The sequence below is a fragment of the Cololabis saira genome, chromosome 1 (assembly GCF_033807715.1).
Source record: "Cololabis saira isolate AMF1-May2022 chromosome 1, fColSai1.1, whole genome shotgun sequence".
NCBI lineage: Eukaryota > Metazoa > Chordata > Actinopteri > Beloniformes > Belonidae > Cololabis > Cololabis saira.
Window position 1 is genome coordinate 5,881,242 of NC_084587.1, and position 13,458 is coordinate 5,894,699.

Genomic DNA, 13,458 nt, shown 5'->3' on the forward strand with positions numbered 1-13,458 from the left:
GATATACTATGGAGCTAGAACAGTCTCATAATGCACAAATGCACACACCGATCCGCAAATGCACACACTGTTTCACAAATACACAGAACAATTCACACGTGCGTAGGACAAGATACACAAATGTATTTTTGATGCACACACAAATATAACCTGATTTACAAAAGTTTTTTTGTCTGTGAGCTGCGCTGGATTTGCGTGTGACTTTTGAGACTCCCCTGACGTGACTCGATCCACAAATACGTTTTTATTAACACAGAAGGATCTGCAACCAATCAGATATCTTCCTTTGTTCCAGCCAATCATAAGAGCACACCCACGTGGGAGACGCAGAGCAGTGGATAAAACACGACTTACTCGTAAACCAATCAGATTAAAGGGGCGGATACACCTGCTGTTTGAACTGCGTTAGCGCCGTTCGCTTAGAAAAGTGATTCATGTTTGGAGTTGGTGGAGTAAAGATAAATAAACAAGACAGCAACACGGGATGGAGAGGAGATCACTGCTCTGCTTTTCTTGTGATCTCGGTAAAGAAAACGCAAAAAATGAGATGGTTTGTCGGGCTGTTCAACCAGAGCCGTCGGGAGACTGGACAGCTCTTAGTCCTGTGCATTTGCGAATTATGAGACTGTTCTAGCTCCATAATATACTTCCTCGATATATACCAACTGATGTCTTCCCCTCTTGGCGTCTAGTTTTAAAAAGGTGGAGTTCTTGTTTAGAAATCAGTCCTACAGCGTTGTGTTCCTCACCTCAAGGTAGAGCAAATGCAGCATGATGTGAGGATGGGTGGAGGTCAGGAAATGGACTGATTCTGCTCCGATCAGGGTGTTTGATCAGTTTGATCAAATCGGTCCATCACCCGTCTGCCTGATCGATGTGAAAACCGATGACTCAGCTCACCTGATTAACCAATCGATCAGTCCGTTTCTGTCTCGTTTGTACGAAGTAAACTGTAGCAACGGAATAATTGATCGTCGCAGCACTTGAATACGAAACAACCAACCCTCCAAAGAGTTGAGCTGCCTTTTTATTTCTAGGAAGCTCCTGCTGTCCTCTTTTTCTCCATTTCTTGAAGCCCCATCCATCCCTACCTCCTCCCACTGTTATATCCAACTCAACTCCATCACACGCTTATGTTAGGTTTGCTTTCCTGCTCGTCGCCTAGGTGAAGATTCTCTTCAGGTTACACAGAAATGTGGGAAACAACGAATGAACCGTCTCTCTATTATTCAGGTCCATGTCAGAACATGATTTAATCTTTTGTAAAAAACAAAAAAAACAACCTGGAAGTTACTTTATCCAATCAAAGAAACAAAAACATACTGAGCTGTGTGATTATTTGACCAAACTGAGGAAAAATACGGAAGCCGGGTGTAATATCAATGTAAAAATAAAAATTCTACAGATGATTCAACAGTTTGTGGAAGCATCATTAACAGAAATGAGTTGAAGTAACTTTTCTTTACACGACTGCTTTTAGTTCAGTTAGATTTAGGGGGCATTATTTGTGCTTTTTAAAGACAAACCACAGAATTTCAATTGGGTAAAGATCTGGGTTGTGTTTGGGGCCCCGATTTTTTTAAGTTAATTTATCATTTATGTATGGACCCCACATAAGGTTGCATAGAAACAGCGTGACATGGATGTGACTTGAAAACTTTACAGGACCTAATTCCAATGAACACAAACTGAAGTCTAACCTGAAGTTTCATTTCATTTCATTTCTATTTATTCCAATCATGGAAATATGCAAACAAAAAAAAAAAAACTAGTAAAATGACAACACAATCAAAAGCATGTTCCATAACCAGAAAGGAGCAGAAAGAAGAAAATCTTATTATACCTGCCCCTCCCTCAAAACTAAATTGAACAATAATAACAGATGGTCTGCACAATTACTTAGTTAATATCACAAAGAGAGAAAACAAAAAAATCTAAGATAGATTGTCTGTCTCCATACGCATATATTATAAATCTTAACTATTTCATCCATACATTGCTATTTTTTTCTCTTCAAATTTCTTTTTAAACTGATGTTTATACAGCCCTTTAAATCATCATGTAATGAATTCCATAAATTAATTTCAACAACAGAAACACTCATCTTTAAAGTTGTTTGGGCAAATAAATGTTTAAAATTAAATTTTCTACGAATATCTTCATTATTTGAACTCAAAGTAAACTTGTATTGTAAGTTTTCTGGTAATGCTTTACATTTAGCTGTTACATGATTGTGAGTGTCTATAACTTAACCAAATCATCGAGTTTCAGTAATCTTGATTAAAAAAATAATCTGTTGGTGTGTTCTCTGTAATGCGTATTGTAAATAACTCAAAGTGTTCTTTCCTGTAATAAAAATAAAAGATTCATATTAGTTGGATATGTGTTGCCCCAGACTGCAACACAATAAGTTAAATAAGGCAAAATTAATGAACAATATAAAATTCTCATTACTGTATGATTTAACACAAACTTAGCCTTGTTCAAAACAAAACTATTTTTGCACACTTTTGATTTTACATGAGCTATATGAACTTTCCATGTCAGTTGGGTATGGAGGTCTGATCTCACTGGGTTTCCCCACTTGGGTCAGTTACAACTCGAGTCGTAAAGGCATCAGGACATTGTGTCGGCTAAAATGTTGGTGACATTTCCTTCTAATCAAACATGCAATTAAACACAATTGGAGAAAGTCCGTAAAAAGAACAGAGGTCATATCTTAATATTTGATGAGCAGCTGCGTAACAGGCTTGTAGAGGGAGCGTGATCTTCAGTATCTGCACGTACGTGTGACGGGAGGCCGTTTGGACGTGGAGGTTAAAGCCACAAGGGCAAACTCTTGTTTTCTGCTCTACATGCAGCTAAAAGCAGACTCCTCACCCGGAGCTACGTACGTCTGCCCGAACCAGACAGGTGGACATGAATAGAATCGTAAACTACTCGGTTGAAAAGGGGGGAAAGGGGCCACCCAACGTAAACAAACAGAATCAGGCCATGAGCGGAGCCGCTGCCAGCGCCGTTGAGCAGGGAGAGAGGAAGAGAAAGGAGGCTGTAGGAGGGCTGCATTCCTTTACGCACAATTAGGGGTTTATTTGGTCCACTTGGATCATATCACTTTCCTCTCCTTTCTCTTTTTTTTTACCAAGAAATGTCCTCCGTCCAGCAATGTTGGTGCCACGACAGAGAAACGGGCCGAGCGTGAGTCATGAACTTCACGCTTAAGCACTGGAAATACGTCGGCAAACGGAAGTGAGAGAGGGAGGTAATAGGTTGTCTGATATTTCCTTGTAATTTTAGCAGGATTGTGTTTTTGCTCAGCTGCTAGATCAGGGGTCGGCAACCTGCGGCTCTAGAGCCTTTAGCGCCGCCCTAGTGGCTCCTGGAGCTTTTTCAAAAATGTTTGACCTTTTTTTTCCTTTTTTTCCTTCTTTTCTTTTTTCCTTTTTTTTCTTTGTTTTCCTTTTTTCTCTTTTTTTTCCTTTTTCTCCTTTTTCCTTTTTTTCTCTTTTTTCTTCTTTTTTCCTTTTTTTATTTTTTTTTATTTTTTCCTTTTTGTCTCTTTTTTTTCTTTTCCTTTTTAATCTCGACATTTCGACTTTTTTCTCAAAATTTTGACTTTTTCCTCGACATTTTGACTTTTTTCTCAACATTTTGACTTTTTCCTCGACATTTTGACTTTTTTCTCAACATTGACTTTTTTCTTGACATTTCGACTTTTTACTTGAAATTTCGACTTTCTTCTCGACATTTTGACTTTTTTCTCGACATTTCAAATTTTTTCTCGAAGTGCATAATGAAAAAAAAACCTTCCCCCAGTTATAACTAATATAGAAACATGCAGCATGTGTTGCCTTCATTCTAAGGCTGATACAAGACTTCATTTTTTGCGGCTCCAGACATATTTGTTTTTTGTGTTTTTGGTCCAATATGGCTCTTTCAACATTTTGGGTTGCCAACCCCTGATATAGATGGATTTCATCGACACTTGGTCACAAAAGAAAAGCAACGGTTTTCTTTCTGTTCAATGATTCCATTGAAGAGAAGCATGAGCATTATCCTCGTAAAAACATCTTCCTGTGAGATTTTTTCTTCTAAAAAAAAGGAGGATATCTCAACTTTGTCCAAAACTAAAGACTCTCCATCGAATTTCTTCAAATTATTACAACTTATTCAACGGAAGACGAAGGCAAATGGTCACATGATGCTGGAAGACCAAGCGCTAACAACCTAATTATATTCCATATATAAGTTGACTTTGATTGACGTGTGATGGACGTGTCCCTGTCAATATCCTGAGCAACGTGGCTAAACTTACTACAAAGGAAATGGGCTTCAAAACCGGTCTTCATAAGCCGATCGGTCATGTGACCTGATGCTCCACCCACTTTTCTTTACAACCAAAAAGGTGTTTCCACGCTGCAAAAACTTTTTTTTTTTTTTTTTTTTACTTTGTCTGCATATATATTAATGGTTTATACCATGTTGGTAAAAACCAGAAGGCATATATATATATATATATATATATATATATATATATATATATATATATATATATATATATATATATATCATATATATTTATTTTATCAATAAATATATATATATATTTTTTTTTTTTCTAAGTAAGAAAGAAACTTGTTTCAAGAAAATTTGAAGACTATTTTCAACTAGTTTGCTAGTTTTTAAGAATTCTAGTCAAGAAAAATCTTCTTAACCCTTGGACAAAGATATTTTACTTAAAATAAAACAATTTTGACTTGATTTGTAGACTATGGGTATGAAGGTACGGCAGCCGCCACACCTTGGCTTCAAGGGTAAATGTAAATGTTTGTTTTTTTAATACATTTATGGAATTACTCTGTCTCTATTTGTATTGATTATTCTATTACTTAATACATATAGAATAACTACAAATGCAAATCAGAACAGGATCGATTTCACTAATTATTTTACACTGCAAAAACCTAAAATCTTAAAGAATATTTGTCTTATTTCTAGTTAAAATGTCAAATTTTTTGTCAAAAAAAATCTCATTACATTTAAGACAAGACTCAAAAACAACTTTTTTCACCTGTTTCAAGTAGATTTTCACTTAAAATAAGTGGAAAAATCTGCCAGTGGAACAAGATTTTTTTGCTTGTAATAAAATAAATCTTGTCCCACTGGCAGATTTTTCTACTTATTTCAAGTGAAAATTTACTTGAAACAGGTGAAAATGGTCAAATAACCAGTTATTTTTCTGGTGATGACTCTTGTTTTAAGTGTAATGAGATTTTTTGACTAAAAATGAGACATTTTAACTAGAAATAAGACAAATATTCCTGGTAAGATGTTGAGTTTTTGCAGTGAGCGAGACTGCATTTGAAAAAGTTCCAGTTTTCTTGACCACACAGATCAGCTACATAAACTTCTGTGATGAGTATTTGCTGGACGTGTTGATTGATACTCTAGTTAAGTTCTGTGACTCGTAACCTTGCCATACCTTAGCTTCCACTGAATTGACGCCACTGTATTATGCTTATTTTTAGAGAGGCTGTTTTTGCAGCACATCAAACTGTAGCGCTAAACCGGACTCTCGACACGTCTGGGAAAAATAACTCCTGAAGGTGTAAAAAGGTTATTGCAACATTTGACAGGAGTTCTTGCTGTTTCCAGGTTTTTCTTTCAAATGTTTAAGTTTTTTTTTTTGCTGCGCTTGTAGTAATGGAAACTCGCTAAGAGGGAAACCAAAACACCCCCCACACAAACACACACACAAACTAGTGAAGCTTTCTATTATTCATTTTTGTTTCATGTTGAAACGCCTGGAGGGGGGATATACTGAAAATCCTGGGTGTGACTTAAGTTTCTAAAAAAAACTTCAAGCACAAGTAAGACAAGAAAAACACTGGAGCCATTGAAGTCGTACTCTTAGATGAGGATGTGAAAGAAAGCAGATCATGAGTGTAGTTTTTTTTACTAAATAAAGTGGTGTGATGTCAGAATTCCTGCTCAGATCCTGAGTTTGCATGTTCACTCCGGGCCTGCTGGGTAATATCTCCTCACATCAATACCTACATTGATTTGAATCCGTTATTATGGTTAAAAAGCAATTATTTTAGATGTTTTTATTTTTTTGGTCTTACAACTCCCTGACGGGGATTTTGACTTAAATATGCTAAACTATTTATACTGGTCTTTTTATATTTTGTATGAAATGGTACATATCTTTAATTGTAAAATAAGTTTAAAGGAATATATCTAATGAAAAAGTTGATATTGCAGTTTTTATGTTTTAACACTGGTTATTTTATTTAGTGTATGTATTTTAAACCTGGGCTTTGGATAACGGCCAATACCAAGTACTGATTCAGTAACATAGTGTTTAACTTCTAACCCGGGATAAAAATATCTTGTGCCGTCTCTTCTCCATCTGCTGACTCAGAACAGGAAGTTGCAGGGGAGTGTTGTGTCACTTCCTGTGTTGGCTTTTAGCGTAACTAAGAGTTACGATTCTGTTTTATAAAAGTGACTCGTAGCAGATGATGCATAGACGTAAACGCATGCAGATACCAACATCCTTATTGTATTAAAGAATTGAAGTAAAACAGAAATGCAATAATTGATGTTGGCAAGATTATGTCGGGGATTAGAGTTAAATGTCAGTTTTGATTAATTGCCCAGCAGATATTTGACTTTAGGATCATGTAAGTGAATAGGTACTAGTCCAAATCAATCGATGTCTTTATATAAAATAAATAAAACATCTTTGTCCGACTTTAGAGAATAAAGCTTATTTTCGGGCTGTTCTTCATGGTACTTTATTTTGCATTTTTGTAATTTCTTTTCTGGGAAAATCTTTTTTTTGTAAGGTACTTTTTTTACCCCTATTTGAGTTATATTATAAGGGCTGAATAAACCTTTTTGGCGAGTGGGTTATCCTGTCTTTTCTGGGTTCGTCCAAAATCAGTAAATATCTGCCGCTTAGTCGCTTTTTGACAAAATTGACAGTTTTGGATTAAAATCCAAAGATTGGGTTTTCTCCACAACTTTTTTCACCGTCGAGATAAGGAAGCTGCTTCATTTCCATCACACGGGGGAGTGATGGCAGTGGTTTCAGACTTTAAGGGGCACCGTCTGTTCGTTTTGAGTCAAGTCTCCGACGATACAATATTGCCGTTTATCTCGATGTTAAGTAGCTAAGTAAGAAGTCGGTAAACAGTTAATCAACTTAAAAAAAAAGAAAAAATCTACCAACAGGTTCTGAATCAGTTCTTGGTATTGGCCGTTACCCAAGGCCCGGGTATAAATAAAATAAAATAATTATTGTCTAAAACATACTATACTGCATTTACATAAACACTGCAATGCTAACTTTTTCATGAGATATATTCCTTTAAACCTCTTTTAGAATTAAAGATACTATTTCATAAAAAATATAAATAGCCTAGTACAGTGGTCGGCAACCCAAAATGTTGAAAGAGCCATATTGGACCGAAAATACAAAAAACTAATATGTCTGGAGCCGCTAAAAATTAAAAGTCTTGTATCAGCCTTAGAATGAAGACAACACACGCTGCATGTATCTATATTAGTTATAACTGGGGGGAGATTTATTTTTTCATTATGCAAATGTCGAGAAAAAAGTCGAAATGTCGAGAAAAATTACGAAATTTAGAGAAAAAAGTCAATATTTCGGGAAAAAAGTCGAAATGTCGAGGAAAGAGTCAAAATTTTGTGAAAAAAGTCGATGTCAAGAAAAAAGTCAAAGTTTTGAAAAAAAAAGTCAAAATGTCGAGATTAATCTTGAAGTACAATCTCGAGAAAAAAGTCGAAATGTCGAGAAAGTCAAAATTTCGAGAGGAAAGGAATGGAAAAAGGAAGAAAAAAGAGAAAAAAGGAAAAAAAGAAGGGAAAAAAAAGAACAAAAAAGAACAAAAAAAGAGTAAAAAAGAGAAAAAAGGAAAAAAAGGAAAAAAAGAAGAAAAAAAGGAAAAAAGAAAGGTCAAACATTTTTGAAAAAGTTCCAGGAGCCACTAGGGCGGCGCTAAAGAGCCGCATGCGGCTCTAAAGCCGCGGGTTGCCGACCCCTGGCCTAGTATATAAATTCACGGGACACAACATGTTTTGATACCAAATGGTGAATTCTGCCAAAAGCAACTACTTTGGGGATCTGTAACATTTTCATTGACATTTCCAAAGTTACTTAATTCATTGAATTGTGTAAAATATTTTAAAATGTCATGGCATAATATTGAAAAATGGGTTGCAGCGTGGCTCCTGCTTCACTCTGGCCCCCTGATAAAAGACAGGAACAACGATGTTCCTCGCTGCTAAAGGAATTACAGAGCAGGTACTTCCTCTTTCCCTCCACGGATGGAAATACTTCTAAAAAAAAAAAAGATTAAATAGAAAACACTTCAAGTGTGTAAACCGAACATCAGTTTCCATCCTTCTAAATCTCCCTTCCTTCATCTTCTGTCACTCCTCCTCCTCCTCCTCTTCCTGATTGATCTCGGGGAATCTGCTGCATCACCGAAGACTCTTCTCCTCCTTTTATTCTCTCTGTTTTGAAGTTCAACAGTCATCCTTCACCCCCCCTTCCCCCCGGGAACCCACGCAGGCTCTGGCCTTTCCCTCGGCAGAGACGGGGGCCGACGGGCCGGTGCGGGCCGGGCTTCCCATGCAAATGTAGCGCGAGTAGGCGGCAGCCCCCGGCCGGAGCACAGCAATGTGCAGCAATGTGAGAACTCTCCGGCAGGCCCCGCCCACAGAAGCCAGTCGCTAGGCAACCACCTGCAAAGAGGGGGGGGTGGAAGGGAGGGGCCAGTGAATGCAACAACTGTTGCCCGATCTGAGCTCTGCACTGTGTGAATGCAAGTCAGCTGGCAGACCGGCGAGAGAAGAGGAACGGCGCGCGAGGAGGAGGGCGTTCGGTGCAGAGTGTGTGTCTGTGTGAGTGTGAGTGTGTGCATGCATGTGTGTGTGAGTGTGAGACGGAGAAAAGGCACGCCGCTGGTGTAGGGGGGGAAACGCCAGGCAGCCGGTGCAGTGGTTTCCATCCTGCTGTCCTCCTCTGCCTCTCCAAAGGACGGAAACCACCGCCATCGGATTCGACCCTGTGGACTATCCCAACCTGGGAACACCTGAGTGTGTGTATGTGTTTTGGTGTGTGTGATCTAAGGAACCGGACTTAGCCCTACGGCAGCAGGGCGCGTTGGATGACTTCAGTGCACGAGGGCTTGGCCGGTGCACATGGGCTCCCCTCACTAGTTAACGGGGTAAGAGACCAGCCTGCAGCTCAAACGTTGGGGTGATGAAATATCACCTGACAGAATGGGAACAAAACAGAGAAAAAGGGGGTCAGCGGCGACCGCTTTTCGGTGGCTGGGAAGCTAAAGCACGAGGAAAAGCTGGGGGGGAGTTGAAGGGGCCAGCGTCCATTGTGCCCCGGTGTGTGTTTGAAAGCGTGTGTTGACCCTTGCAATGGGTGTGTGTCACCCCCTCTGCACTGTCCCGTCCCCTCCAGTTCCCTTCTCTCCGCTCGCTTCCCCGTCAGCTCCCCCTCTGCTCCGCTCACTCCGCCGCCGTCCGACATCTCCCTGACGGTAATGGGATTAATTGGAGAGCCGAACGCCAGAGAGGGAGCGAGGGAGCGATCGGAAAGAGAGGTGGAGGCGGCGGGGCGGCATGTGCAGGTGTAGGCGAACGGGCGAAGTGGGAGATGAGGGGACGGCGTTAGTCGGACGTTTACTTAGGTAGAAAAGATTGGTTTGAGATTCAGTTGAAACAATATCTTTTAAAATTTAATGCATTATGATTTGACATTTGGAAGGGAATGGAATGAAGTTTGAATAGAATTACAGGTAATAAAAGGTGAAAAGTGGTCAAGAATTCTAATATAAGGTCATTTCAGGCAGGTATTGTCTATGAAGGTGTTTATTTGATTTAATTTCTATGTCGTTATGTCTGAGAATGATGGTTATTTAGTTATCCTCTTGTGACGAAGGGAGTTTTGTCTATTATTGGTTTGTTTGTCATGTATAAAGTATGTCTGTTATGTATTAAGTGTTAATTTGTGTGTTGTGTATGTCGGACCCCAGGAAGAATAGCTAATGCTGTTGCTAATGCTAATGGAGATCCTAAATAAAACAAACTTCAGGTGCAATCGGGGTTCAGGGGCTTAAAGAGATGAAAACTTGTGTTTCATCATTATATGCTGTGACTATATTTGTTTTTATTGGCTATAAAATTGCTTTACTTGTATATTATTACCACCAAAATGAGCTTACTGGAGTTATAGGTCGTAATGTTCCTGAACTCGTGATGCAAACTAGCATGCTTGGGTTTTTTTTTTTGTCCGTCTTTCTTTCCCGTCCAAATGCAAGTTTAAATATATTTACATGATTTGGAGAAGCGAGCAGTAAAACGGGCGGCACATTGTGTTTGTATCGTCAGACGCCGCTGTCGTTTTGAATGCTGCTGGCCTGTGGCTGGACATTACATAACGAGATTTACGTTCCTTCAGCAGAAACTTCCCCGTCCTTTGTTTCAGCGCCAGAACGAGCACTCGTTTTCCTTTTTTTATCTGGTTTTATAACCCCTCTCTTTATTGCCGCGCTGTCCTCACCAGGTCTAGTATAACTAGATGTAGAGGGAGGGAGGGGGCGGAGATTGATCTGTCCCTTCGCTTCCTTTACAAACTGACTTTTGAGAGAAAAATAAACGATAATCTACAGACAAAACAGAGGATGATGTTCCGGCGTAAACGAAATTCACGTCGACCTTGAATTTATCCAGAAAGGCTCCAGACATTCCTCGCGCCTCCCATCTTTTCTTCCCCCCGCTACACCTGCCTAAACTTCTGCAAGGACGCCTATTTCAAAATCTGCATAATATGTGCAGCGTGCTTCCAACAGCTGACTGGAGACATCGGGTTTGAACTTTTGCTGAGTCTGTAAAACTCCAAAATACCTCCAATCAGTGGACGGCTGCAAACGAGCAGAAGAGAGTTTGATGCAAAAAGCACAAAAGCAGTGTTTGTTCAGTTTTATAAGGAAATATATCCTGTTTTCTTGATAAGTGCACCGATCAGCCTGATAATATATCTGATAATACTGGTAAAGTACAGTAAATATATGAGTATTTGAGTCTATAACGAGGTGTGTGATCACCTCCCCATGGGTCACTGCTTGCTCGAGTTACTGTACATTAAATGGCCCTTCAGAGACGTATAATTGAGTAATAAATTAACTATTATTCGCACTCTCAGCCGTAGGTTTGCATCCTGGTCGGCTTTAGAGCTTAAAAAACAACAGAAGAGTTAGTTTTTTTTAAGGGAAATGACTTTCCCGTCACCGCGTGACCTCTGATGTCCCACAGAGATCCAGCACGAGAAACATCAGGAGCCGTCAACCTCCTCAGCATCTCGGCTGCAGCCGATGCGAGCGAAGCGCGGCGTGAGAGAGTCATTGTTGCTTAGAAAAAAACAAAACAACATTGTTAACTTCCCGGTTTGAACGACAAGTGAGAGAAAATGCAAACATGCAGGCTTATTTAGTCGTTGGTGTTGAACGTGGAGCCTCCTACACTGCAAAAGCAGAAATTCGCCTAGTATCCCGAGTAAATCTAGTCAAAACGTATTTTTTAAGCGTAAATATCTGTGCAGATGGAGTAAAGACAATTTTCGTGATTCGAATTCTTAAAATTATGAATATAATCCCGCTCACGCCTGTTTCTGCAATGCTGATGACTGATGACTGGGATTTTGGTTTATTAACCACTCGCTTCCGGAAACACTCTTTCGTAGTATTCAAACGATCGTGAGGTCTTTCAGTCACTCGTCTGTCTAAAGCATTCATCTCTGACACCATCCCTGATTGTTGTTGCTGTTCCAGGATCCTGCCCTATTGATTTCATTTCTTTGCAGAGCTCTTGAAGGAGTTTTCTTGGGGGTTGTGAATGTTTACGTTAAACGGCATCGTCCATTCAACACACATGTCTTGTTTTTTAACATGCTGCTTCGTTTCATGGTCAGCATGCCTTCAACTGTGCACAGTGCTTCCATCAGTGCACAACTTGGTCAACAGATTAATATTTAATTTTAGGCGTGGGTGTGTTTTGGTGGAAAGAAGTCATGCATGTCCGTGTGGTTCGTCTGCATGCACATGACTCAAACACGCCTAACAGAGTAAACATGGCTCAAACACACATTACGCAAGCGTGTCCGAGGATAAGGTGTGCAGATTCTCCGGGTCTCGGTTGGTGTGTGCTCCATTTCCAGCTCGCTGCAGCTTCCTCCACAACTAAACTGATCTGGTGGCGGTCGTGTTTCCCAGAGAGCCGCACCTCTGCAACTGTTATACGTTACAAGATGCAAGAGCTTGTAGTTTAGATGTGAGAAGTGGTGTCTAAACGTTTAACTGTGTAGAAAATTGTTAGTTTCTTTGGTGTCCTGAAGTGACAAATCTGAGATGAGAACAGAGGAAGGAAGGATGTTATAGAGGAGGAGGCTAAGGGAGGGGCGGCAGGAAGAGGTCGCAGCCTCATCAATTTACTCAAGGAAAGGAAATGATGGACTGATTTTTTTTTTCAGCTTTGTTGTATTTGCGTCAATTAAGTTTTTGGCAGCACATTCAGAACATGTTTGAACGTCTTCCGTGGCTCTTTCCTCTAGAGTTGTTGTGTTTCTTCTTAAGCATATAAATGCAGGTGTTTGTCATGTTCTCGCATCTCATCTTTAAGCTCTGGCATCTTTCAAGGCGTGGTCCCTCACACAAGATGATGTTGGGATAAAATATCTGTTGTTAACTCTTCTTAAATGTTGTCTTAATGCATTTGTAATTTACTGTATGCAGCACCTTTCATGGCACCTTTCATGGGGACCACGTCCTCACAGTCTTTGGTCTTATGTCCCAGTGTCCCTCCCTACATTGTTCCTGGTCCAGTGCAGCATTCCTGGTAATCCAAGCAGTTACCTGACCCCCCCACTGCCTCGAAAAAGAAAACAAACAAGAAACAAATATGTGTGCTTTTGAGCAATCTGGAGCATTTTAAGAGAAAAACAAACCTTCTCACTGCGAGAAGTCTCGTGTTGTTGTTTGTCTGGGATGTGCATATTTCTTTTTAACCATCTACTAAAACCTATGTTGATTTTGAGATAATGGTTTTGAAATATGAGTCATTATTTCCCCTTGTGTAATGTGTGTCTGCTAGCGTGGGTAGAGCATTGCTCAGCACAGGAGCTGCGTACAGGAAGTGAGAGGGGCCGGCTGGTACTGTGTGTCTCAGACCGTATATATGTGGGTTTAAATGTGGTTATTACTCAACAGAGTAAGTCTAATTTAGAAATAAGTTGGTTTTTATCTTGGTTGTGCAATGAAAACGTTGGTTGTGCAGGTTTCCAGTAGTGGGAGTCGGCGGTTGTCAGTTTGTGTCTCCATCGTAAAGAACATCTCTGCAACCAGGACTTCCGTGAAC

At 39.8% G+C, this 13,458-nt stretch overlaps 1 protein-coding gene across 4 annotated transcripts in view; it reads left to right on the forward strand.

The window, feature by feature from the left end:
• Positions 1 to 13,458, forward strand: part of rab11fip4b (RAB11 family interacting protein 4 (class II) b) — a 112,529-nt gene that overhangs the window by 41,425 nt on the left and 57,646 nt on the right. For 2 of the 4 annotated variants that reach the window (XM_061732007.1, XM_061732095.1), the window contains exon 1: positions 8,838 to 9,260. The exons of the other annotated variants lie outside the window; for them this stretch is intronic. In XM_061732007.1, coding sequence (XP_061587991.1) covers positions 9,201 to 9,260 — 60 coding nt within the window. In that variant the 5' untranslated portion in view covers positions 8,838 to 9,200. Of the gene's footprint in view, positions 1 to 8,837; positions 9,261 to 13,458 lie in introns of those variants that run through there. 4 annotated transcript variants of the gene reach the window in all.